Below are 22,560 nucleotides of genomic sequence, written 5' to 3' on the forward strand. Positions count from 1 at the left end.
AGTGGCGGGCGGGGGAGGTAAAGTTTGGAGGAGAGGGATGGGGCCTTCCCTCGGTAGCGAGGCCGGGGAGAGGCTGGGTGTCCTGTCCCCGGCCTCTCTCAGGTGAGAAGACGGCAGGGCGCAGGGAGGAGGGCTGGTCTCCTCAGGGAGGTCGGGGGAAGGGGCTGGGTGTCCCTCTCTCTCCCCCAGCGGGAGGAAAGGGGTGGGTGGGGGAAGGTGGGTAGGGCAAGAACACCCCCAGCCGCCTTGTGAGGTTTAGGAAGGGGGCTGCGTGGCAGGGAAGGGGATGTGGCACCCTCCTAGGCAGAGAAATGGGAATGTTAGACCTGGCTTCCCCGCTACGCTGGGTAATAGAGGTGGGCAGAGGGAGGAAATAAAATTATTTCCGAGGGCAAGCAAAAGCAGTAGGAAAAAGAGGAGCTGAGTTTGGCAGCCCACTTGCTTGGATCCATAGCAGCAGAAAATGTGGGTGCTGGGGAAGGGACTATGGAGGGGCAGGGTAGGCGCTGGATGAGCTGTGTCTGGAAGGGATGGAGATTGGAGATGGGCATGCTGTCTGCTGTCCTTTGGGGCTGCACGGTTTCTGGGGTGAGGAGAACCGGTGGTGCATGGCCGCAGGTTCCCACTGCATGGGTGGAGGCTTGCAAAGGGACTCGGCTGTGCAAGTGCAAGGTTGGAATTTATGGGCTGGCATTTTCCAGGTAGGGGCCCCAAGATGACTTCCTTCAGGGATGACAAGGAGAGGGGATTTTGAGGCTAGCGTGGTACTGTACGTGTGTAGCACTGGGTGGATAAGTGACATGCATCTTTATTCTAGTGAAGTGGGGAACTTACGCTGTTTCCTACTGAGGCTTAACACAGTGGTATGTTAAAACCTCTTCATTCCCTCTTCGCGCACCCATTTTTGTGAACAGGGATAAGAACCAGATGAAGAGAGTCCAGAATTCTTTCATTTGGCTGTGTAGCTTTGACATCGACGTTGATGCATACACTTTCTTGAATCTTTAGCCTTTAATCTTTAGCAACTGAAAACTTCCTTCAGTTTGCCAAAGTTGTTTAACTGCATCAGTCTCAGAAAATACAGCTCAGTCTCCCTTCAGAAGATCTGAACCCTTTAGTGTCACAATGCGTGCTCATGAGGGACAAAATAGCAATCTGTGTAAAGGGATAAGGTTTCTAGTTGTCCTCTTGTGTCTTTTTTGAGATTTTGTAAGAAGTAGCTGTAAAACGTAATCATCCTCCTCTCAGGAAAACTGGGCCCATCAGTCGTAAGAGCTCTCTGATTCTGTTTTTAAACCCATGTCATTTGACACCATCAAGTTCCCATTTGGCAGGTGTGAGGTAAAATAATTATTTCACCTTGTTTTGCATGTAATTATTTGTATGCAAATTTAAACATGTTTAGGATTCAAGGCAGAATATGAACATTCAGTCATCTTTGAGCAATATCTGGATTTTTAACCTGGCTCTGAATTTTTTGTTGCATAGATCAACTTTTTGATAGTTTCTTTCACAATGTAAATATTTTAAAAATAATAATTGCTCCTATCTTATACTTTGTTACCTGTTAAAGAATGAGTAGCAATTAATATTTTTTGCTCTTACCTGCTCGCAAAGTTTCTACACGCCCCTAATGCCTCACACCCACAACTAATAATGACCTTTTCACTGTTCCTGCATTTGGCAGATGAGGCTTCCAAAGTGCCGTGGACTAAAATGCCCGGTTTTTGTAAACCAAAGAGCAAAAATTAATATACATGTTCTTGAAAGTTAACCAATTCAGGGATCTGTGTGCCAGGCCTGATGTATAAATCAAGGGCACACAGAAGTTAGTGGGAAGTAAGGTAGGATGTGAACTTCAGTTACTAGCAAGTCTATGGTTACTGCCCATTGTGAACTCTCTAACCTTAAAGTAAATGTGAAATAGCTTTCTCTCTTCTTGTGTTGTTGTTCCCCCCCCCCCCCCCCCCATTGGTGGGTAAGCTACATCAATTTACTTTGCATTTGTAAGATGATAAGGGCAGGCACATGGGTAGTTCCAATGCGTCTGCACTGGTTTAGTTTGTGCTAACTTGTTCGTGTTTAACCAAGTAGCTCAATTTGTAAGAATTTATGCTTCATGGTGGAGATGTATTAACCTATTTCAGTCTGAGTAAAGCTGTTGTTTTTACTGTAAAAAGAGCTGGAATTTTAAGTCTCACAATTTTTCAAGAATTCTGAGGAATCTCAGCACCTACTCATTTCACATGAGCTGCTGGTGCTAGATGCTCCTGAAGATTAGTCCAAGAATTCAGTCATGGAGAAATGTTGATGAAAGCACAGTGTGGTTTTTAAAAAGTATTTTTAGTGATGTTATCTGAAAGATGTATGACATGAACCACTACTAAGAGACTATAGAGGCCCTAAAACAGGCATTGTTCATTTGTTTCCTTTTATGAGAGACAAGTTAGTGATGCGGGCAGATTAAAACAAAAAGATTGACACGCTGCTTTAAAATTACCCTGTTCGTGCAACCCATAAAGTAAATAGATGCACTTTTGTTCTTACTTGCTTCATATGGCTCATTGTAAGAGTATTTTTTTGGTGTATGTTACAATTTTACAATACAAATATTCCCTGTAATTAAAGTATATGTAGCTTTCGAACAATTCAAAAGCTCGACAATTATGTTTTACAGGTCAGGATTCCTTACAGTGCATTTTTTTTCTTTCGTATCAGTCTTGTAGAAATGAGTGTCCAAACACTGCATCATTGTCTCTCTTTGATACTTTTCATGCAATTTAGGATGAGGAGAAATTGGATCTGATGGAGTTGAATGGTGTGATCCTATTCATCACTGTATTGCAGCGTTCTACTTCTTTCCACCACTATATATGAACTAAATTTTCAGTAGCGTTTGGTACTTATATTCATAAATCATCCAGTTGAAATATTTTTCTGTGTTTAACTGAAATCCGGTAGCCCTTAGCCCTCAGTGTCTTTTCTAACCAAACTAGTTTTGTGGATACTTTCTGTTCTTCCACTAAGCTAGCTTTATTTGTCCTTTTAATGGTCTTGGTTCTATCAAACTACGGAGTGGTGAGCTTAGTGAACGCTTAGAAATCTCACACTCACTCGGGCTCATGTAGTGTGCTCTCATTCTCTTTTCTAGTGCTCTTCCTGTGGTTAGAAACGGTGCTTCAGGAATGTGGGGTATCTGCGTACGCATAAATGGGTGATGGAGAAACCATCTGTTTGTTTTGTCAAACATTCAAGAATTGATAGTTAGCATTATTGGAAATATTTTAGGATAATATTCTTTAGGATAGTATTTAACTGTATGCAAATTATAATTATACTTCAGGATAGTATTCTCTTTCCCCTTCAGCAAAAGAAACTATGGTGCTAAGAAGTAATTCTTTTGGTGATACAGCCACCACTGGAAGGAGTTTTCAGCTCTTGCTCTGGCTGAAGGAATAGCAGGACGTTCATATTTTATCCGTCTGGCCAATTCATAAATGTGAGAGAGAGCTGGCCAAAAGTCAAACAGGCTGAACATGCGACTTTATTTACAAAAGTGAGGGGAGGAAAGATCTTTTTTAAGCAGTATTTTTTTCTAAAGTATTACTTGAGAAAAATATAATCTGGTTCACAACAACCGTGTTTTTGATTAACTGCAGCGTTGAAAACTTGCAGAAGACCAGCTCTAGATCAAACACTTTTTAACAATGTGGTTAGTGAAGCTATAGCTTGACTTTAGAAATATTAGTGTCTTAGTAGTACTTTCAAAACACCTCTATAGTAGTATTCAGATGGATACACAGCTGCCTCATAGAATGAGCTTTAGTGATCAAGCAACAGGCTACTTTTGGCAGCACCTTGGAACCGAGTTCCCCTTTCAGTGTTGCCTTTCCATTATGTTCACTTACTAAGCTGCAAGAAACAAGTTACAAGGGAGGAAGCGTTTTTTTTTTAAACTCAGAATTCAGCAGAAATACATTGGTATGATATGGCATCTGTCAGTGAGCAAATTTGTTGAGATCTTCAACTTCATTCGTACAGATTACCAGTGAGATATCAGATATTAATGTCTTTGGGCCACAAGTGTACATGTATCTTCATTTTTTTAAGATACATGTTTTTGTTTTAATCTTAAATCAACAGTTAAAATTTGCAGGAAGATGGAAAAATGTTCCCATCCTTTTTCTGAAGACAAATAGTAATTTTGACTTTGTTCTTTATCTGAGTCATGTTAGAAAATGTAGTAACTCTGGTTACCAAATAATTTCCTTCTGCAATGCATTCTTGGGCGCTTTGCCTTGTGTTGCATGAGCAGTATTAAAAGGTTGGTTCACTCTTTTCTGTTGGTCACTAAAATTCAGGAATTCCTCCAAAATTTATTCTGCAAATGGCTTTTGAAGAGTAAATGATTTTATTACATTTGGTACTTAACACCCTAATGAAGAAAGTTTTAAGCTTCAGAAAGATTGCATCTGTATAATGGCATGAAAATCTATCCATCTGATATTCCATATGTTAGAAAAAACCTGAGAATTAAATAGGATATATTTTTGTTTTCAGGTACCCTGTAGTAAAGCCTACTTTGTTAGTGGCTTCCACTAATATTAAAACCAGCGTTAGGTAAGACAGTGGGCCTGATTCTGTATAATACGGTGTTGCTGGCTTCTGCATTAGTTTTTGAGAGTAGTTTTTGCTGGTTTTCAGAAAGTAAAGTAAAATTTAGCTTCAGAGCCACATTTTCAGGAAAGTTTTTAAGACTTAATTCGTAGGTAACCTTCAGGGACAGATGAGTATTGTCCCATTTTACTGGGGGAAGTTTTTTAAAATTCCACTTTGTCAGACTCTTGTGGCAGAGTATTGATCTTACAATAGAAGTCTGGAGTCTTTGTCTGTTGCAGGTGATTCAGGAATGCATCCTGAATGTGCTCCTGGAAGCCACAGAACAAGATGGAAAACGTTGTTTTGCTTGAGTTATCAGTTTTAATTTATTTCTTAATTTAACAAGAGTAAATTGAACAAGTCACAAACCCAGAGTGTCTTGCTTAACGTGACTGGGAGGGACTTTTTGGACAAAATTTCACATCAAATCTCCTTAGAAATAGTTCTTTATAAAAGTAGAGAAATTGTACACAGCCTCTCTCTGAAAGGTGTAGACATCTGTTATAGCTGGAACTCTTTATGCCAGCTAACGTAGTATGGAGTCTGAACCTATTCTTTTCAGTAGAGTACTGTCATGGCATCCTAATCTAGTTGTGTCAAGACTTGAAATTGCGCTCTCTTTTTCCAAATCCTCACAGAGCGGACTTCTCTCTGTCAGTGTCACCTCTTCATAACTGTTGGTCTGTACTCAGAGGTCATGATCTGTTGGCATCTGTATGATAGACATGATCCTTTGCATTGTTCTAGTTGGTACTCCCAGATTCTAAACTTGCAGCAGTTCACAAAGATGCCTATCAGGCTAGAACATCAGAATTGTTGGAAGTCAGCGTGTTATCAGATTGTGAGTTGAAAGAGGGCTATGCTGTGAAGTCTTCTGTCTCTGATGGTTTGTAATGAAATCTTGGTTTGAGCCACATGTGAAAATGAGAAGGCTTTTTTCTGGTTTTCAGTGCAAATGTTTCTCTGCATCTTAAAATGGCAATGTGGTTCCTCAGGAAAGATACCAGAATTCAGAAATGTGTTTTGTACGTCTAATTTAAGGTATAATGCTGAAATTTATGACAAAAATATAGAAACTCTGTAATGTTGACATCAGAAATCTGAACAGCACCAAGAAGATTTTCTTTTTAAACTTAAAAGGAAGCTTGCATAACTGTCTTTCTAGTGACCAAAATTAAACTGTAAATTACAAATACATTACACTATGTCATTCTAACTGTTCTGATAACTAAAGAGGGTAAAAAGAGGCATTTGCATTCTGTATAGATACGCTAAGATCTGTGGGCAGATGTCTTAAAAGAAAAAAGTTGGTTTTAGCAATATTCAAACCTGAAGAAAAGAACATTGAGAAATTTTATCTGTATTAGAAAAATAATCAGGAACTCACTGAAGTCCTGAAATTTATGAAAGTCTTCATAGGTACGCTTTGGAGAAATGAAATGGCAATAATATTTAAAGAGCAGAAATAGTTACCAGTATAGCTTCCTTCAGTAGTCTCGTGGCCAAACCCCTGAACTTCTTAACAGTTACTTTCACTAAAATAAACTGTCTTGGGGATAGACTATGTTCTTTTCAAGAAGATTCTCCAAACTTTTGATGTCTTTCTAGCTCATGTTCAATTGTAGCTGATTAAGATGTTGTCATTCTCTGTATTATTGTTGTCTCCCTCTTGCAATTAATGACCACCAAATATAAATGACAAAATAGAATGTATGTATACACCTCAGCCATTTTAGTGCAAGGTTTAATGTGTTTGTTTAAACTAATAAGAGGAAGGGTTAAAACTAAATTGGGAGACTACACACTGAAGCAGCTGGTGCACACGTACGTGTTCTGTTCTGTAGGCTGGGCTTTGAGGGCAGTAACCTTTGGCAGAGAGGTGAAGAAGGTGGTTGAAAATAACTACTCCTTAAACTGCTGCTGTTAAATTTTTCTAAAGGGTATTTGCAAAGTCTGAAGCCGTAAAAGCACACAAGGGTTTTGTACAAAACTAAATACTTTTACTAAATTTATGTGATGTTTTAAAAAACAGAAATTGAGGGTAGAGTGGTTATTCTAAACTAATTGGAATGAGTAGTTTATTTCCTGTTACACTAATGTGTATAAAAGTCTGTGGTTTAGTGTCCCAAATGAGAAAGATTACAATTGTTCAAAAGTTTTTATTAGTGATAGTAATGCTTTAGGATTCCATCAAGAACATAAGGAAATCCGTGTATGTGTAGGGAAATGTGTATTTTTCTTTTGATGTTTTATGAAGAAACTATATTAGTTGAACTGTGGAAGATAATTTTTAAAAAACTTTGTAAGATAGCTTAATATGTATCAAGGCATGCTTATAACAAATTTAGTTCTGGTACATTATACATTAATAATGTATAGGCTTTGCACATATCGGTGAATTTTCCCAATCCAATATTTAAAAGCGAGCATTAAGACTCCCTTCCAAAGAAGGAGACTTACAGAACAGTCTTTTACCATATTTCATTTAAAAGATATATACATATATATTCTTATATGGAATTAAAATATAGCAATATAGCTTATTTGAGAATCTGCAGAAATAGATCCCACTTTACTTCTTAAGAAAGCTATAAGTTCCTTTTTTTTGTGTGTATTTCACTTTGGCACTTAGTATAATCATCAGCCATTCTTCTGCTGTCTGAAGTATTCCTTGTATTTTACATTTAGAATAATGTATCATAGGTCTGGTGAATGTATATTTAGTTATGTATGTTTTTTTCTTCTTTTCAATGCAGGATTGTTCAAACTTTTAAGTACTCCACAATTGTCTCCATATTGGAAGCTGTTCAAGCAAGTGGACACTATACTAAAGAGTAAGAAACAACTTTTTTTCTCTTTATTTTAAGGATTCAGGAAGAATCCAGTTGAGCAAGGATCCAAAACAGCAATGTTTTGGATAACCAAGAACTTAAGATAGTGTTTGTGTTATATGGTAGTAACAGGTGAATTAGATTTCTTTTTTTACTATTGAACTCTTACAGCTAGGAGAAGTTACCTGATTGTAAGTTTTCAATTTTCTTTTTTTTTTTAAAAACAAAAAATAAGTTTTTGAATGACTCTATTCAGTTAATTTATACATTGTAAAACCTTTATACTGTAACTTGTTTAATCATCAAAGAACTTTTAAATAAACAGAAGCTGAGCAAATAAAAAAATATATTGAAATACTGCATAAAACCGGACAGTTAAATAATTTCAAACTTGATTCTGCTTTCTGGGTATGAAGAGGACTTTTGCATGATGGGACCTCTATTTGCATGATGGGAGTTCCAGTATAGAAAGAAAGAACAGCTAGAGGAAGTTTCCTGGTTGTTCTGGTACAAAATTCCTATCACTTCACATAGGTAACAAACAAAGATGGAAGTATATTAGCAACCTACACCTAAGTATGTGTTTGGGCACATGCTTATTCTTTATGAATTTTAGACAAAAATATTTGCACATTATTTAAGTCTCCCTATTAATGCACAGCAGATACATTTTAGTATGGAATAGACTTGGAATAGGTCTTGAAGTTACTGAATAATAAAGGCAGGATAAATGTAATAATTTATGTACCAAATTAGTACCAAATAAATTTTTTTACTGGAACACTGCAGACTTTTGATAGCTCCTATAACTAATTTTATATCTTTGACATGTTACAACGTTGTCTCAAAGATGTGGGGAGAAGAAATAATCTTTGTGTTAAAATCTGCTTCATAATGCAGTGATATATGCTATCTTATCTTTTAATAAAGATTAAAGGTTGAACTGTATTAATATTCTTGGAAAGGTGTTTAAGAGTTTGTCACCAAGAAACTATATTTAGGGAGAGGGAAGTATATTTATTGGAATTGGAGGTTGCTCTGTGCCTGGGAGAGAATGACCATATTTTTAAAAGGGCAACATTGTTTATGGAAAAACACACTGGTATAGAATGTAAGTTGATACACTAATTGTTTTGCCTGTCTTTTAATGTTAGAGTGTGTTTTTGTTTGCTTTGAAGCTTTTACACACAGGCCCTAGAAGTCTTCACTTTCACCCCTCTCGCATTTTCCCATAAACTGTGTAATTTTCAAGCCGCTTTCAGATTAAGAGAACCTAAGTCAAGCTCCCCTGCCTACTGTCAAGGCAAAGAGTAGGATAAAACTCTCATGCAAGTATGCTCCCCTAGAAAGGCAGTGTCGATTCCTATTGGCAAGTACTTCTGTCAGTATGTAGTAACATACTGGTGCTAAAAGATAATATGTACAGGGCTTTTTGCATTGACAGTTTTAAAACCTAACCTCAAAACGTTGTGGTGTTGGTTGGTTTGTTGGTTTTCTTTGTCCTTATATTGTGTCTTACGTTACCTAAAACTTCTAGTATTTTGGCACAGACTGCCCTTCAACCTTAGAGGCTTTTAGGGTTGGAGTTTTTTTGGTGGTCCTACAAAACGGGCACTTTAATTGCCTATTTATCAGACACTTACGAAGTCATGGCTATTCGTGATTGTGCATTAATTTTGGTGTTCCCGATTTTATGGTGTCTATTAATTTGTTGAGTTTAAAGTATTGCATTTGAATATGTACTCCTGAAGTTGGTGATTGTGTGATTTGTTTACCACGTTTCATTTTCAGGTCTGTGATGATGAGGTATACATCTGGATTTAAAGCATGTCTCTGAGCTTCTTAATTCTTCATTGAAGAGATGTGTTCTATATTCACGGGTAAGGATATTTTTTATCTTGACTTGGGCCCTTTTCTTAAATATCTTGTGATACGCTTTTTAATTTAGAAGATTTCAACAACTTATTTTTGTGTCTTTTAGGTGAATCAGATACTTATTACAGTATAGGGTTCTTTAGGTGCCTGTGCTAGCTCTTAATTTTCACACAAGCTAATTATTAAACTTTGGAATCTGTGTATCTAAGTATCAGTGCTCTAACTAAATCACTCTAACTCTTAGCATGGTGGTATATAGGTAAATAATTTAAAAACTGGTCTGTGATTTGAGATTCCTTTTCCTATATATACAACAGTTCTACAGGCTGTAGTTGGGCATCTCACCATACATTTTTTGAATTTGGAGTTTTGGGAAGAAAGAATCCCTGTCCTGGGAAGCAACAAAAGAAAGGATGTTAATTTTGTGCAATTAAAAAAACAACACCTTTTTGCCAATAATATAAACCATATTTCATCTGAAGAAACTCTGTGGTATTACACACCCCCCACTCAAAACAGTAGAAACAAAACAACGACAAAAATCTCACTAGAAAGTATGAATTTTTCTAAATGCTGCTAGTATTTTTATTTTTTGTGGGTCTCTAAAACAACTGAGATCACTTCATACATTACTTCATACATTACAGAATTTGTCATAATGTGTTCTCTCCATATATTAAGCACTGCTTGCTGAAACATCATTTTGAGACTTGTTTGCCTTGAGTTAAAAGTTAATTTTAAAATGGATCTCTTAGAGAAGCCTAGTAAGTGGTCCAAACATGCTGTGGGACTTTCTGGTATGCTGTTTTATACGGAGAGTTCGGTGATACGCTTTCTCTTTGGTAGGGTTTGGCTCTGTTCATCTTAAGCAAAGCTGCTCTCAATAAAGAAGCTGTCCCAGTGAAGCAAAACATCTTTGAGAATGGTAGAAATTTGTCTTTAGTTGCATTGAAAGATGGGTTTTCTTTCCAAGTGAAATGTCATTTGTTATGTTGGTTGACTTTAACTTTTATGAATTACCATAACAATTGACAGTTACTGAATATATTTTTTCTATAAATCTTTAATATTTATTTCCCAGACGCTACCTGCTTCAGCAGAAAGGAGGAGAGGTGGTAGGAGGGAGTTTGTGCATGTCTGGGGTGTAGAGGGGGAAACAGTTACATGAGGTGCTTGATGCAAACAAAGCAGGCGTAGGTATGAGAACAGACTACTCTGAATTACTGTGACAAGCACACAAAAGCCAGTTTGCTCCCCTCTTATGGTGTTACTCAGAGCTGGAACTGTAGCCATTAGCCATGGACTGGAACCTGGTCCTCAGAACTTAATTTAGGACCATCAGTTTCAAATCTTTCTCTTCCTAATCTTCAAAGCAAAATACAAGGTACTTGAGTTATCTTTTGAGTATTTAGGGTGATGTCTGTGAACTCTAGCAGAATAGAATTCTAAACAAAACCAATATGTTGAGGGTATGATTTTACTAAAGGGATGGCTCGTTACTCAAAAATAATTATAACTGCATATCAATTAAAAGCAATTTTAAAATAAAATAATGCATATTTATCTGTATAACTGGATATGTGGGGGTTTATGTAATGAAACAGGCTACCCAGACAAGTTTTCTCCTAATTTTAGTGATAGCAATAAGAGAAAATCCATCATTTCACTCCTTATTTATCTACTGATGCCATGGCACTCTTGTACAGAGACTGACTTACTCCTTTCTGTTAGGGAATAAGAGTTCATCTCTACTAAATGTCTAAGCATTCTTTTTTTTAATCTTCTATATTTCTGGGATTTGGGGGAAATTGTGCTGTCGCTTTGTGCATTTTAAATTTAACATGTACATTGATCTTTAAATCTGTAATAGAATATAATTTATATTGGCGCATCAGTGGGAAGTAGCTTCTGTATTATTTAATTTACTGCAGCTTTTTTAACTTAGCCGAAGCTTTAGTTGTAATTAAATCTGACAAATAATGATAGGGTAATTGTCTTTTATTTTTAATATTGGGGAGAGAATGTCTCTATTATTTCCAAATATTATGCAGAAGTGGTCAGTTTTGAGTGGTTTTTAACATGCTCTGTCTACCTCTTTTGACACAGTGTTCCATCTGCTAATAGATAGGCAAATCATACAAAGCCACAAATCTGTCATGCTGTCGCATGCTGCATAAAACTTAGCAAATATAATGATTTTTTTCAGTCTGTCTGGCAGATCTCTTGTTTGGAAGCAAGTCTGTTATGCCTGGCTGCATTGCTTTCCCTCTCCCCCCCAAAAAAAAACCCCACCACTTTGCATGTGTATAATGTAAAACTCTTCCCTAGTTATGACTATCTGTGTTTATCCCTTCTGTGTCCTTTACCTGTAGTCTGGATTTCTGTTATGCCATGCTTTTATGACTTCACTTTTAATGCCTTCCATCTACTAGCTTGTCCCTGGCTTCTTTCTGAGATCGCTTCTGTTACTTGTCTGGATAGCCATTGTTTCAACTTCTTTTGTGAAAAATGGCCATCAAAGTCACTGACTTCCTCTTATCTGTGGTACTGTCCCACATCAGTCATGTGAAGCAGTAATACTTAGTCTATCAAAGTATAAGTGTGGATTTCATGGTAATGTGCTGAATCTTTACCTGATTTACTTGCTTATAATTACAGTAGCTTGTTTTCTGTTGTCACTTCATCAAAAGTAATCAACAATGCAATTAATGACATAAAACACACGAGTAGTTTTTATTATCTTGTATTTTACTGCTACTCCCACTTCAGTTTTTTGAAAGCAAAATTTGATATCTTTGTTCCATTCTGTTTTCTTACGTGTTCATTCTTTTTTGATGTATTCTGTAAAATGAAGCTTTATTTCGTTTCTTCTGGTCTTTAAATCTTGTACCTTTCCCTTCATTTCTGCTCTTAGTTGTGTCTGTAACTACAGCTTGTCATTTTACAATTCAGATCTACCGCACGCTAATATAGTATAAAATGTCTTCTTTTCTTTCTGATGAGAATAAAGGGGGGTTATTAAACTTTGATGAGCAACCAAAATGGAGAAGGTTTCTTCCCCCCCTCTCGCCACACACACGCTTTACAAGGAGTTGCATTAACCAAGTTAACTTGAAACCTCAGTTTCCTAACCTAGGTCTGGTATTGATTCATTCTTCTTGCATACACACTTAAGGAAAGGAAACAAACTGGGCTGAGTGCAGCCAGTTTCATTTCTAAGTGGCTTTGAATATAATAAGTGAAATTTGGAAAAGATCTTTAAGTTCAAAAAATTTAGAGTTACAGTAGTAGTACAGGAGAGCTGCTTTTGCAGATTGAGGAACAGTAATGCATTGATTTATATTCTGTAATTGAAAAGATAGTTTTAGACTGCACAGAATATAACATTGTTTTTTAAATGAAAAACATGGGTTATACAGAAATCAGTATTTTTTCATTCACTTGGACTCGTAACATCTACTTTAATACCATTTCTCCTGTTATAATACTTTGGTTTAAATCGTTAGTTTAAAATAGATCTCTTAACGTTAAGAATTAGTAGATTCAAGAAAGTATAGGTGTTCAGTTTAATGAATGGTGACCAGAGGAAAAAAACCAAGAGCTGGGAGATGTTTCTGGTCTGATTCAAGTATGTTTGCAGAATGCCTTAATACTAATTGGAGAAGATGCTGTGTTTTTGAGTGAGACATCAAATGATACAGCTGGCAAACTAAAAAAAATGTACTGTTTAAATTCTAGATGCTTTAGCATATCTGAAGATAGCAAATCTTGAAATGTGTTTCACCTTAGCCTGGGGGATACTGTTGATTGTTCCTGGTAATTTCTCTTAGAAAACTTCATGTTATTTAAAAAAAACAACAAACTAACAAACAAACAAAAATAACACAACACACACCCCTTATTTTTGTTTTTAATAGTGAGTCTAATGTATGATTTTGTTGCATAGATAATAGATAGTAGTTACCCTGTAGTCGTTGTAGTAGTTCCTGTTGATTCATTTGCTACATAACATCAACTTGATTGGTTCAAAGTTGAGAGTTTAAAATACAAAGGGAGAAACTAAGTCCTAGTAAGAAATACTGCTGAATGCCTCTGGGTTCCATTTAAAAAACCAAAACCCACTGCAGAAAATTCTAAATTTAACAAATGTCCTATAGTTGGTAAATATTGTTGAAGCAATTCTAGCTGATAGGGGGCAGTAACTTCTTCAATTCCAATGCAGCAACCATAGTCTTCCAATTGCTTTGTCAGGTTGTACGTCTATTGTGGTGCTCATTTTATTTATTTATTGTCTCATTTTATTTATTTATTGTCTCAAATTGGTCCAAGCAGTTCTTAAAGATTGTTGTTGTAGAAGGATCTTGCTAACTTTAAGCCTGGTAAAGATTACTATTAAATCAGTATACAATAATGGTGGAGAATTTAGACATACAAGGTATTAGAATTAATTAGGTTTTACAGGAAGTGTAACTTCATCAGAAATTCTCAATGTAAGATGGCACAGAGATACCAAATTACATTTACTAAGAGAAATCAAACTTTAGGTTGCTGTAAAATAGAATTACTTATCATAACAGTGATTTCTTGCAGTGAAATACTGAGTTTTTACAAAGCAAAGATTTGCCTCTTTAAGAAAGACGGAAGAGTTCTTTTTCCTCTCCTTTTGTTAACACATTCTGCTGCTTTTACTGTAGTTTGCTTTCTTGAGTAGAGATTCAAAACTAGTTATGATTAAAATACAGCTCCAATAGAAGCTTATCTTCCATGAGCAGTATTTTGGAACTGGTACTATAAAACACTGGCTGCCATTGCATTGTTAAACTTTTAGTTGTCAAGTCCAGTAGATGAAAGTCTTCAGAATGTTTATTTCCTCTAATGCTTTTCTGCCAGTTGAAGGTAAAAACATGTCCAAAGTTTGAATTGGTACTACAGATCTGTTTGGGGAAGGAGAAGGCTGGATAAAAGTGTGTTAAAACATAATTGTAGCTGCCATAATTTTCTATATAAGAGGGACTAAGAACATGGAGAAGAGCATGTGAAAAGTTTTCACGTCAGAACTTTTTTGTTTCGGTAAGTTAGATGTGAGGAGGTAGGGTTTTTTTAAGGAAAGGACAGAAAAATACTACTTGTGTGCCAATTAAGTTCAGAAATGCATCAGAATTTGCCTTGATGCGCCATCACAATTTGCCTTGATACGCCATCACAATTTGCAAGCTGAGCATCTAATGTTTTCATATTCAAGTACAGCAGAGAGAAACAAAAACGACTGTCGCTCAATAAATTTGGAAGATGACTTTGTGTGAAAGGCTAGTTTCTCCAAATCAATATCCTTGAATTTCCAAGTTATGCGTTTCTTTGGGCTAAAAAAACAGGATGGATTTTGTAGACACTGAAGAAAAAGCCTAGGGGTAAAATTACTTGTCTGGTCAAAAACCGAGGTGTCTTTGCTTGAGTTGTGTTCAGGCTATCTACAGTGGTATCCTTTCCAAAAGAGGCTTGGGTTGTTTCTTTTTCTTCCCCCCTCTTCATGATCTCTTCTTTACAGAGAAGCTTTCTTCATAATAAAATTACATTGGTCTAATTAGGCTGGAGAGGTTTCTTGTGTATCTTCCGATGTCTCAGTTTGGAGGTTCATCTGTGGTGTTCATCTTGCTTGCATCCTTGAAGTGAAACTGACATCTTTGGGGTACGTTTCCTTTTTATACTTACTAAGATTTATTTGTTTTGTAAAGCCTTTGCATTTTAAAAAGAGAGTTTTTATTAGTTGTCTTTTATTTCATCCCTTTCTTTCCTTATGCTGAAAGAAAGTAGGAAAAACTAAGATGAAAAGTGTTTCTTGGATTTTGAGCAAAGAAAAAAATTTCTGAGGGAAGCTCTGAGTTACAGTGTGGCAACTGCAGTGATGCATGCTGTTACGCATGCTTTTTCCCATTTTTTACTATAAAGGTACACAGTAGTCAGTAAAACATGAATAGATTGTCTGGTACATATGTTTTCAATACAGGGTTGTTTTAGTCCTGTTTGATAGTTCTAGGCTACTGTGTAGTTAAACTCAAGAACATGTATAATAGTTAATTACAACAGAATAGCTGGCCCATATGTCACTTGCCCTATGTAAAAAAATAAATACATAAAAATTTTAAAAAATTGTACATCCTATTGTCTCTATATTGCTAAAGATGGAAGAAATCTCATTCTGTTTTTTCAATTTTGCACAAATTGAATAGCCTTCCTATCATAGTGAAATATAGTTTATCTCTGGGCATAACCAAGGAGCTGTATGCAGTCTGCCGAGCTATTTATAGACAGTCTCAATATACAAACTTTTATTGATGCAGGCTTCAAATTTGAGGTTTTTTACAGTAGAGTACTTGATAGCCTGGAACGTGACATTTTACACATGGCTACCATAATTTCCATCTATCTTTCTCCAGATGGGGGTTTCTTTAATTAGATCATTTATTCTGTACTTATGATATTCTTTCTTTGTACTTAATCTGGCTTTGTTGTCTTCTCTTAGCTAAAATAGCTCTCCCCTGACTTATCTTTTGAGTTGAAATACCTTAAGATGAGAGGTGATTGTATTAGAAATGCTACAGAAACCTAAAACCATGCCACATCATCTATCTGGATCCTGATGCTGGTTTATCATTTGTTGGAAGGTGCTTGATACTGGGAAAGTCATTCTGTTGCTTTTAATCATAAGTAGACAGCTTAGTGTGAGAAGATAATGGGGTCTAATTTATGTTAGTGCTTCCTTTAACTTGGGACTTCAGGAGGTCCTAACTTTAAGCAGAGAGTTGTGTATGTATCATCTGGAATCCACAGGTACTTTGCTATGCAAAGCTGTCGCCTTCCTAAGCTTCTGTGCCTTTTTTACAGCATGCTTGTTCCCTATACTCATAGCAATTAACAATTCATACTTGATAGATGTTACCAACTGGTGTCTTTCAGTGTGAATCAGGATCCAGCTGTCCTTTTTCTGTGTAAACCAGAAGTTTTATAAACGCAAATCCTCAACAAGTTTTATTAATTTAGGTTAGGCTTTATTCTGACTATGGTCACAACACTTCTAGTAGACTAGGAGTATAAGCAGAACAAGTTTTCATCAGCTTGTCAAAGACGACTTTGTACTTAGTTGGTTCAATATGAACCTTGTCTACAAGAGAATATTACAGATTTCCAGGGTGTCCATTTCTGGAAAGATCCTATTCTTATTTTATTTTTAGGAGAATTCATTAATGAAGAATTGGAATTGAAGTGGAGGAGGAGAGCATGAAGGTGAGCTTTAGTAGTAGGGTCAGGCATTAAAAGCTGTGGCTGTTTCCTTTCCTTTTTTCTTTATAGTAAGTAGATATGTGTATTGACAGGGTAAAGGAATGATTATTTCATTAAGATACTCGTTTAAAGTGATTGCACCTCTATTCTAGGGGTTTACTAGTTATCTGGGGAGGTAAATTATCACAGCGACACATTTTCATTCATTTCCCATTCTGTTTGATTACACTACGAATATGCAAGCTTTTAGGCTAAAGTTAAACTAACCTTGCGTCTCAGCTCTCCTTGCCTGAAATCCCTGATTGAAAACTGTTTCATTGGTGATCACTCAGTGACACCGTGAATAAAACAACTTTTGTTTCAATACTAGGTAAGTGTGTAAACTCTGTTGTTGAACCAAAGGTGGTTCTTTTCCTGTGTTTATCTTTGACTGAATCACCATATTCATCCTCTTGTGTTTCCTTTAAGTAAGAGTTCTAGTATGTCTTTGAGATAAAACACAGTTTTTCAGAATCTTACTTAGTATAACTTAAATAGAAGAAATGGAGTATCTCAGCTTTTCTTACTCAAGTCAAGGTAGCTTTGTTTTTAAATGTAGTCTATAACATCTCAAGTTTCTTGCTTAAACATACAGAATTACTGTGTACATTTTATGTATTACATGATTTCTTTCTACAAACAAATTTTAATTAATTCTGGACTACTGAAAAACACAATTCTGTTACAATTTGATAGTTTTAATGAAAACGGCAAAGGAAAATCTAAAATTGTGCGTTGGTAATAGAGCAAACAATGAAAAAATTGAAACCATTACATTTAAAGCATCAAATATTACTTTCATTACATAAGGCACAAAACCAATAAACACTGTACAGGGCATCAAGTGTAAGGAAAAATAATTAATGTGTGGTTTAACTAAACTGTAAAGTTATGAACAAAATACTGAAAATCCATAGAAGTGTTGGGAAGGGGAAGGAGTGATGAGGAGAGTCATGAAAGTAATTTTTCTCCTTTTTTTTCTCTTTTTTTTTTTTTTTTTTTTTTTCTTTCCCAGAGGATGATTTAACACTTTAAGACGAATGTTCCATCAGAAGCACTAATGGATGTTGGCATGCCTTGGATAAGGTGGTGACCGCTGGATGTCATTTGTTTCTGTTCACTGCAGAGCGCCAAAACTGACTCCATTTGGAGTTGAGAGAAAAAGCAGTACAGACCTATCAAGATGACTGATCCTATGATGGATTTTTTTGATGATGCCAATCTTTTTAGTGAGACCTTAGAAGGTTTGTCAGATGATGCCTTTGTTCAACCTGGACCTGTTTCACTTGTTGATGAATTGAATTTGGGTGCAGAATTTGAACCTTTGCACATAGACTCATTGAACCATGTGCAAGATGCTCAAAATCCACAAAAGATGAGTGAGTTTGATCAGCTGAATCAGTATGATTCACTGAAACTTCACTCAGTAAATCAGTCTTTTAATAGCTCAGCTGACAATGTCTTATCACCACACTCTCAGTTCAATTGTTCACCAATTCATCCGCAAAACCAGTCTAATGGGATGTTTCCAGATGTGGCTGATGGTAGTCCTATGTGGGGTCATCAAACTACCACAACTGTTTCAAATCAAAATGGGTCCCCCTTTCACCAAGGACATTCTCAGTCTATGCAGCAAAACAAAAGCTTTGTAGCACACCATGACTTTGCCTTATTTCAGGCTAACGAACCGCAGCATCAGTGTGCCTCTCTACGGTCGCAACAAAGCAGAAACAACACGGGGCAAGATGCTCTGAGTCAGCCAAAAGACTTCATGGAAGTTAATGTATCTACTTCTCACAGAGTCGGTGTTAACCACCCACCTCCGGTTTCTAATCCATCAACTTCACAGCAGCCTCTGTCTGTTCAACAGTTTTCTCAAACTGCAAGTGCTTCAATCCATTTTTGTGGGAATCAGGAAGGAAATTTTGATGGACAGTCCCCAACTATTACTCCATGTTCTGTCAATAATAGCCAACAATTTTCATCTCCTTATTCTTACTCAAATAACCACATTTCTCCAACCAGCCTTCTTCAGTCTACAACAGCTCTTTCTACCAGCCAGCAGACACACTCTCTCTCTGACTTCACTGGAAGCGATGCCTTTACATCTCAAACAGGGACCAAGCAAGAAACAACTGAGCACATGTTGAATCCTAATACACCTTTGAATTCAAATAGTTTTCAAATGTTGCACTCTGCACATCCTCAGGGCAACTTTAGTAGTTCAAAACTCTCTCCTGTGAATATTAATTTTCCAGCTTCCGCTGGTTCTGCTTCTCAGATAAGCCATTTCACTGACCCTATTGAAAGCAACGGGTTTACATCTTTGGACGAGAACTTACTTCATCAAGTTGAGAGTCATAATGAACCATTTACAGGACTTGACCCGGATGACCTCCTTCAGGAAGACCTTCTGCCGCAGTTTGATGATTCTGCATTTGTTCAGGATAGCACAAGCCATGTTTTAGAGCATGATCTGGAACACCATATAACGCCACAGCAAGTAACACAGTCATCTGATCTTGTTCGGGCACAGTCTCAAAGTCAGGTCCATCCTTGGCATTCTTCCGTTTCTAATCAGCATCTGCAAGACAGGAGTCGTGTAACCTTGCAAGGACAGGTACGGAGGGATTTGGGGCGTGAGGGTTTAAGCTGTTTGATTTGGTTGATCTGGTGAAACGCTTAATAGGGCTTGTGCCAAAGCATGGTAACTGAAGTCTCTGAGCTGTTGTTACTTGACCCTGAAGAAGTGGAAGTAACTGCTAGTTTAGGAAAAAAACCCACCCTGTTGATGCAGACCTTGCTTTCTCCTGTTGTTTTCTTACCATTGTAGAAAACAAGGTTTATATGACCTGAAATATTTAGTCAGAGAAAATGTTGCTGGTCCTTCTACTGTTTATATTTCCCAAGTACAGCAGAGAAAAATGGTTGGTTTATGATTTTGGGGCAAATATTACTGTCTCTTAAAGTACTTATAGCAATATATTTTTTAAGAGCTTTCGTACTGCTCGTGTACCTGACTTCCTGCAAGAATTGCACTGGTTTAGTTGTTAGTCATTCCTTTGCTTCGTGTTTTTGTGGTCATGCTCATTGGCTAAAAATACAAACTTTTTTGTTTTGTTTTTGATAAGATTAATAATAATAGAAAACATAGAAAAGGCTATGCCTGTGTTTGATTTTGTTACTTTCAGCTAAACCAAACAAACTCTGCAGTTGTTTTAGTGTAACATGCACACCTACTGGAAGTATTAGAGCCCTCCGCGTGGAAGACAAGATACAATAAAAATTATATTGAACTTTTTTAATGGTATACAAGAGTGCTTTTCAGATTATCTGAGAGAAATTGAAATTGTGTGAGCATTGAAGGGTTCAGAAAGACAATCTTTCAGGTTGTTTCTTAGGAGTGTTTTCTTGTATGTAATGTAGTGAATTTTCAAATAGTTTTAATTGAGATACTGAGTCCATTTTTTTTGTTTTTAATGCCAGCCTTTATCTGTATCATCATCACCTTTTTTATAGGAAATGTGTAAGTGTCAATATATTGAAATGTAGATTGGTGCTTCTGGATTGCTTTGGTCTCTTAGGAGAGTAGCTAAGCTTTTCAAAAACAAAATAAGGCAAGTAAAGTTGTGTTTTTCACAACACTGTAATCAGCAAAATCATGTTTTTATTATAGCTACTAGAAACCTCAGCATATGTGAGATTCTTGCAGCTTTTTCAGCTCAAAAAATTCCTAAATGAAAAGAAAATACATCTCAAATATAGGAGAGATGTAATAACCAAAGGCACAAATAATTATTCTTTCTGCTTTTAAAATTTATCAATCTTTGAGTTCCTGCTATGGTTTTGGAGACTGGTTTAGTGGCTTTCCTTATGAGTACTTGAAAAGTGGTATCAGTGACTGCATTATCTCTAAGTTAATACCTTAAAATGATCACAGTTTGGCACTGCTTGGTAGCTTCCAGCCCAAATTTGATGTGACAGGAATGACTGAAACTTCTTCAATTAGATGGCTTGGCTGAAGGAGCTGTAGCTTCTATATGATAAATGCACATATTCAGCTGCCATCGCTGGCTATCTAGGGTTTCCAAACTCGTGAGGCTGTCTGAAATCCATGTACATGTGAACAGTGGAAGTAGAAATTTTTATTTTAAACTCCTGTTTTAAAGTCTAGGAGGAATTTAGCTTGTATTTAGGAAAGGAGAGGGTATATAAAGGCCTTCTAATTTTCAGTCTCTGTATTTCAAGATAGAGGCAACTCTAACATCAAATATATACATGCAGACACCTTTAAATAGGGTGTACTACTTCTATATTCTTGCTACTCATATTCTCTCTACCTTAGAATATAGAATGGTGCCTTACTGAGGGGAAAAAAATATTGGGAAGGAAAGTAATGTAATTACTGACTTTTACTTCTACTTAGTTTGCAGGACACAGGCCAGTGAAGGAGGCAATTTAACACTTCTCCCCCCCCCCCCCCCCCCCCCCCCTTTAATTTTATGTCATCAGTGTAGAGATAAGGATTTAACACATTTAATCTTTGGTCTTGGTTCAGTAGATTTCTTCTCCATTACAACTTCTGCTTATGCTTATGGAGCGTGTGATTTTCAATTCCTACTAGTGAAACTTCTTTAAAATTGTGGTGTGATGTTAATAGAACGCGTACGGCTGTGTATTTGAGATTAGCTTGATTAACTGAGTGATGCACTAGATGCATTCTGTTGGTTTCAGTAAACATTTCTTACTTTTTAGGTTGGGGAGGGGGAAGAAGAGGGCATAACCCAAGTAGCTACTTTTGTCATTTATCCCGGTACGCTAAAGGGACGTGCTATAGTAGCTACTGGGGAAACGTGATCCTGTTTATTACTGTGTGTACAGTACTGCAGAGGGAGCAGCACTGGGTTCCCTGCCAGGGAACAGAGTGGTATAACCCAGGGTTGGGAAGAGCAGTGTGGAGGCTGGTGGTCTCCCATGAGCAGCTGTGGGTGAAGGGTGAAGAGGAAGTGGATTCCAGGAAAAGTGGGGGTGGCAAGAAATCCAGGGGTTAGCATCGTGTTTAAGGAGCATGCGGGATACAAGCCAGCTGGTGAGAATTAACTCTAATAAAACTTTCTGGTGCTGTGACTTTTCTGTTGTATACATCAGAACCTTTCAAGATTTGTTTCGATCTCGCTGACATCAGTTTTAGGGCTTTGTTTTGTAACTAGGAATAGAGGGAAAGCTCTAAGGCCTGTAGAGTTAAGTTTTGGGGGTTTGGTTATGTTTTTTATGCTGGTGTGAAAACAAAGCAAATTTACAATATTTAAACTTTTTTTGTGTTTTCCCTTTGAAATGAAATGGACAGAAAACAGAGTTATAAAACTGCTTGGTTTGGTTTTTATGTTTTTGGGCTATGCAATAAATTGTATAAATTGGATTCTTACCTTAAGTTTATATAATTGGACAGGTGTTTAATGTTTCCTTCAGAAACTGGTTCTGAAGTGGTAGCTGTCAAACTACAGTGAGGAATGCATTGATGGGGGAGTGACAGAAGCAAACAATGCAGAAGTCTTTAAATCAGCAGTGTATGTAATATGACTACTAACAGAAAAGTATGGCAATTACTCAAGTTAAGTGTTTCAGATCTGTCTTTTATCTGATTACAATTCTAAGAGGGGGTTTTAGTTCTAATTCTCACTTTTATTCTTCGGTCACTTCGTAGAATTTAAAGTTCAAGATGAGTTTGTTCTGATTGAGCCTTTTACAACTGTGTGTAGTTTAACCAGAGAGGAAGAAGGTGGGGTAGAGGACAGGGAGGGAATATTGGTCTTACTGAAACTGGTTGGTTGTAGGCTAGGAGTTAGATGGGAAGGGGTTTTGATAACTTCCATATGTT

The 22,560-nt window shown here is 36.7% G+C and overlaps 1 protein-coding gene and 1 long non-coding RNA gene across 2 annotated transcripts in view; both read left to right on the forward strand.

Moving 5' to 3' along the window:
• Window positions 1-7,443: 7,443 nt before the first annotated feature.
• On the forward strand, window positions 7,444-17,756 carry LOC309676698. The gene is made up of 3 exons (XR_014269617.1): window positions 7,444-7,493; window positions 9,282-9,370; window positions 17,698-17,756. It is a non-coding gene; the product is annotated as an uncharacterized lncRNA (long non-coding RNA).
• Window positions 17,757-17,815: 59 nt separating this feature from the next.
• CHD9 (chromodomain helicase DNA binding protein 9) overlaps window positions 17,816-22,560 on the forward strand; it is an 81,178-nt gene continuing 76,433 nt past the window's right edge. Inside the window, exon 1 of the mRNA XM_082489309.1 lies at window positions 17,816-19,302. Within this exon, the coding sequence (XP_082345435.1) occupies window positions 17,866-19,302 (1,437 nt within the window). The 5' untranslated portion in view covers window positions 17,816-17,865. The remainder of the gene's footprint in view (window positions 19,303-22,560) is intronic.

This window comes from Vanellus vanellus (genome assembly GCF_965231255.1).
Source record: "Vanellus vanellus genome assembly, chromosome: 12".
Classification (NCBI taxonomy): Eukaryota; Metazoa; Chordata; class Aves; order Charadriiformes; family Charadriidae; genus Vanellus; species Vanellus vanellus.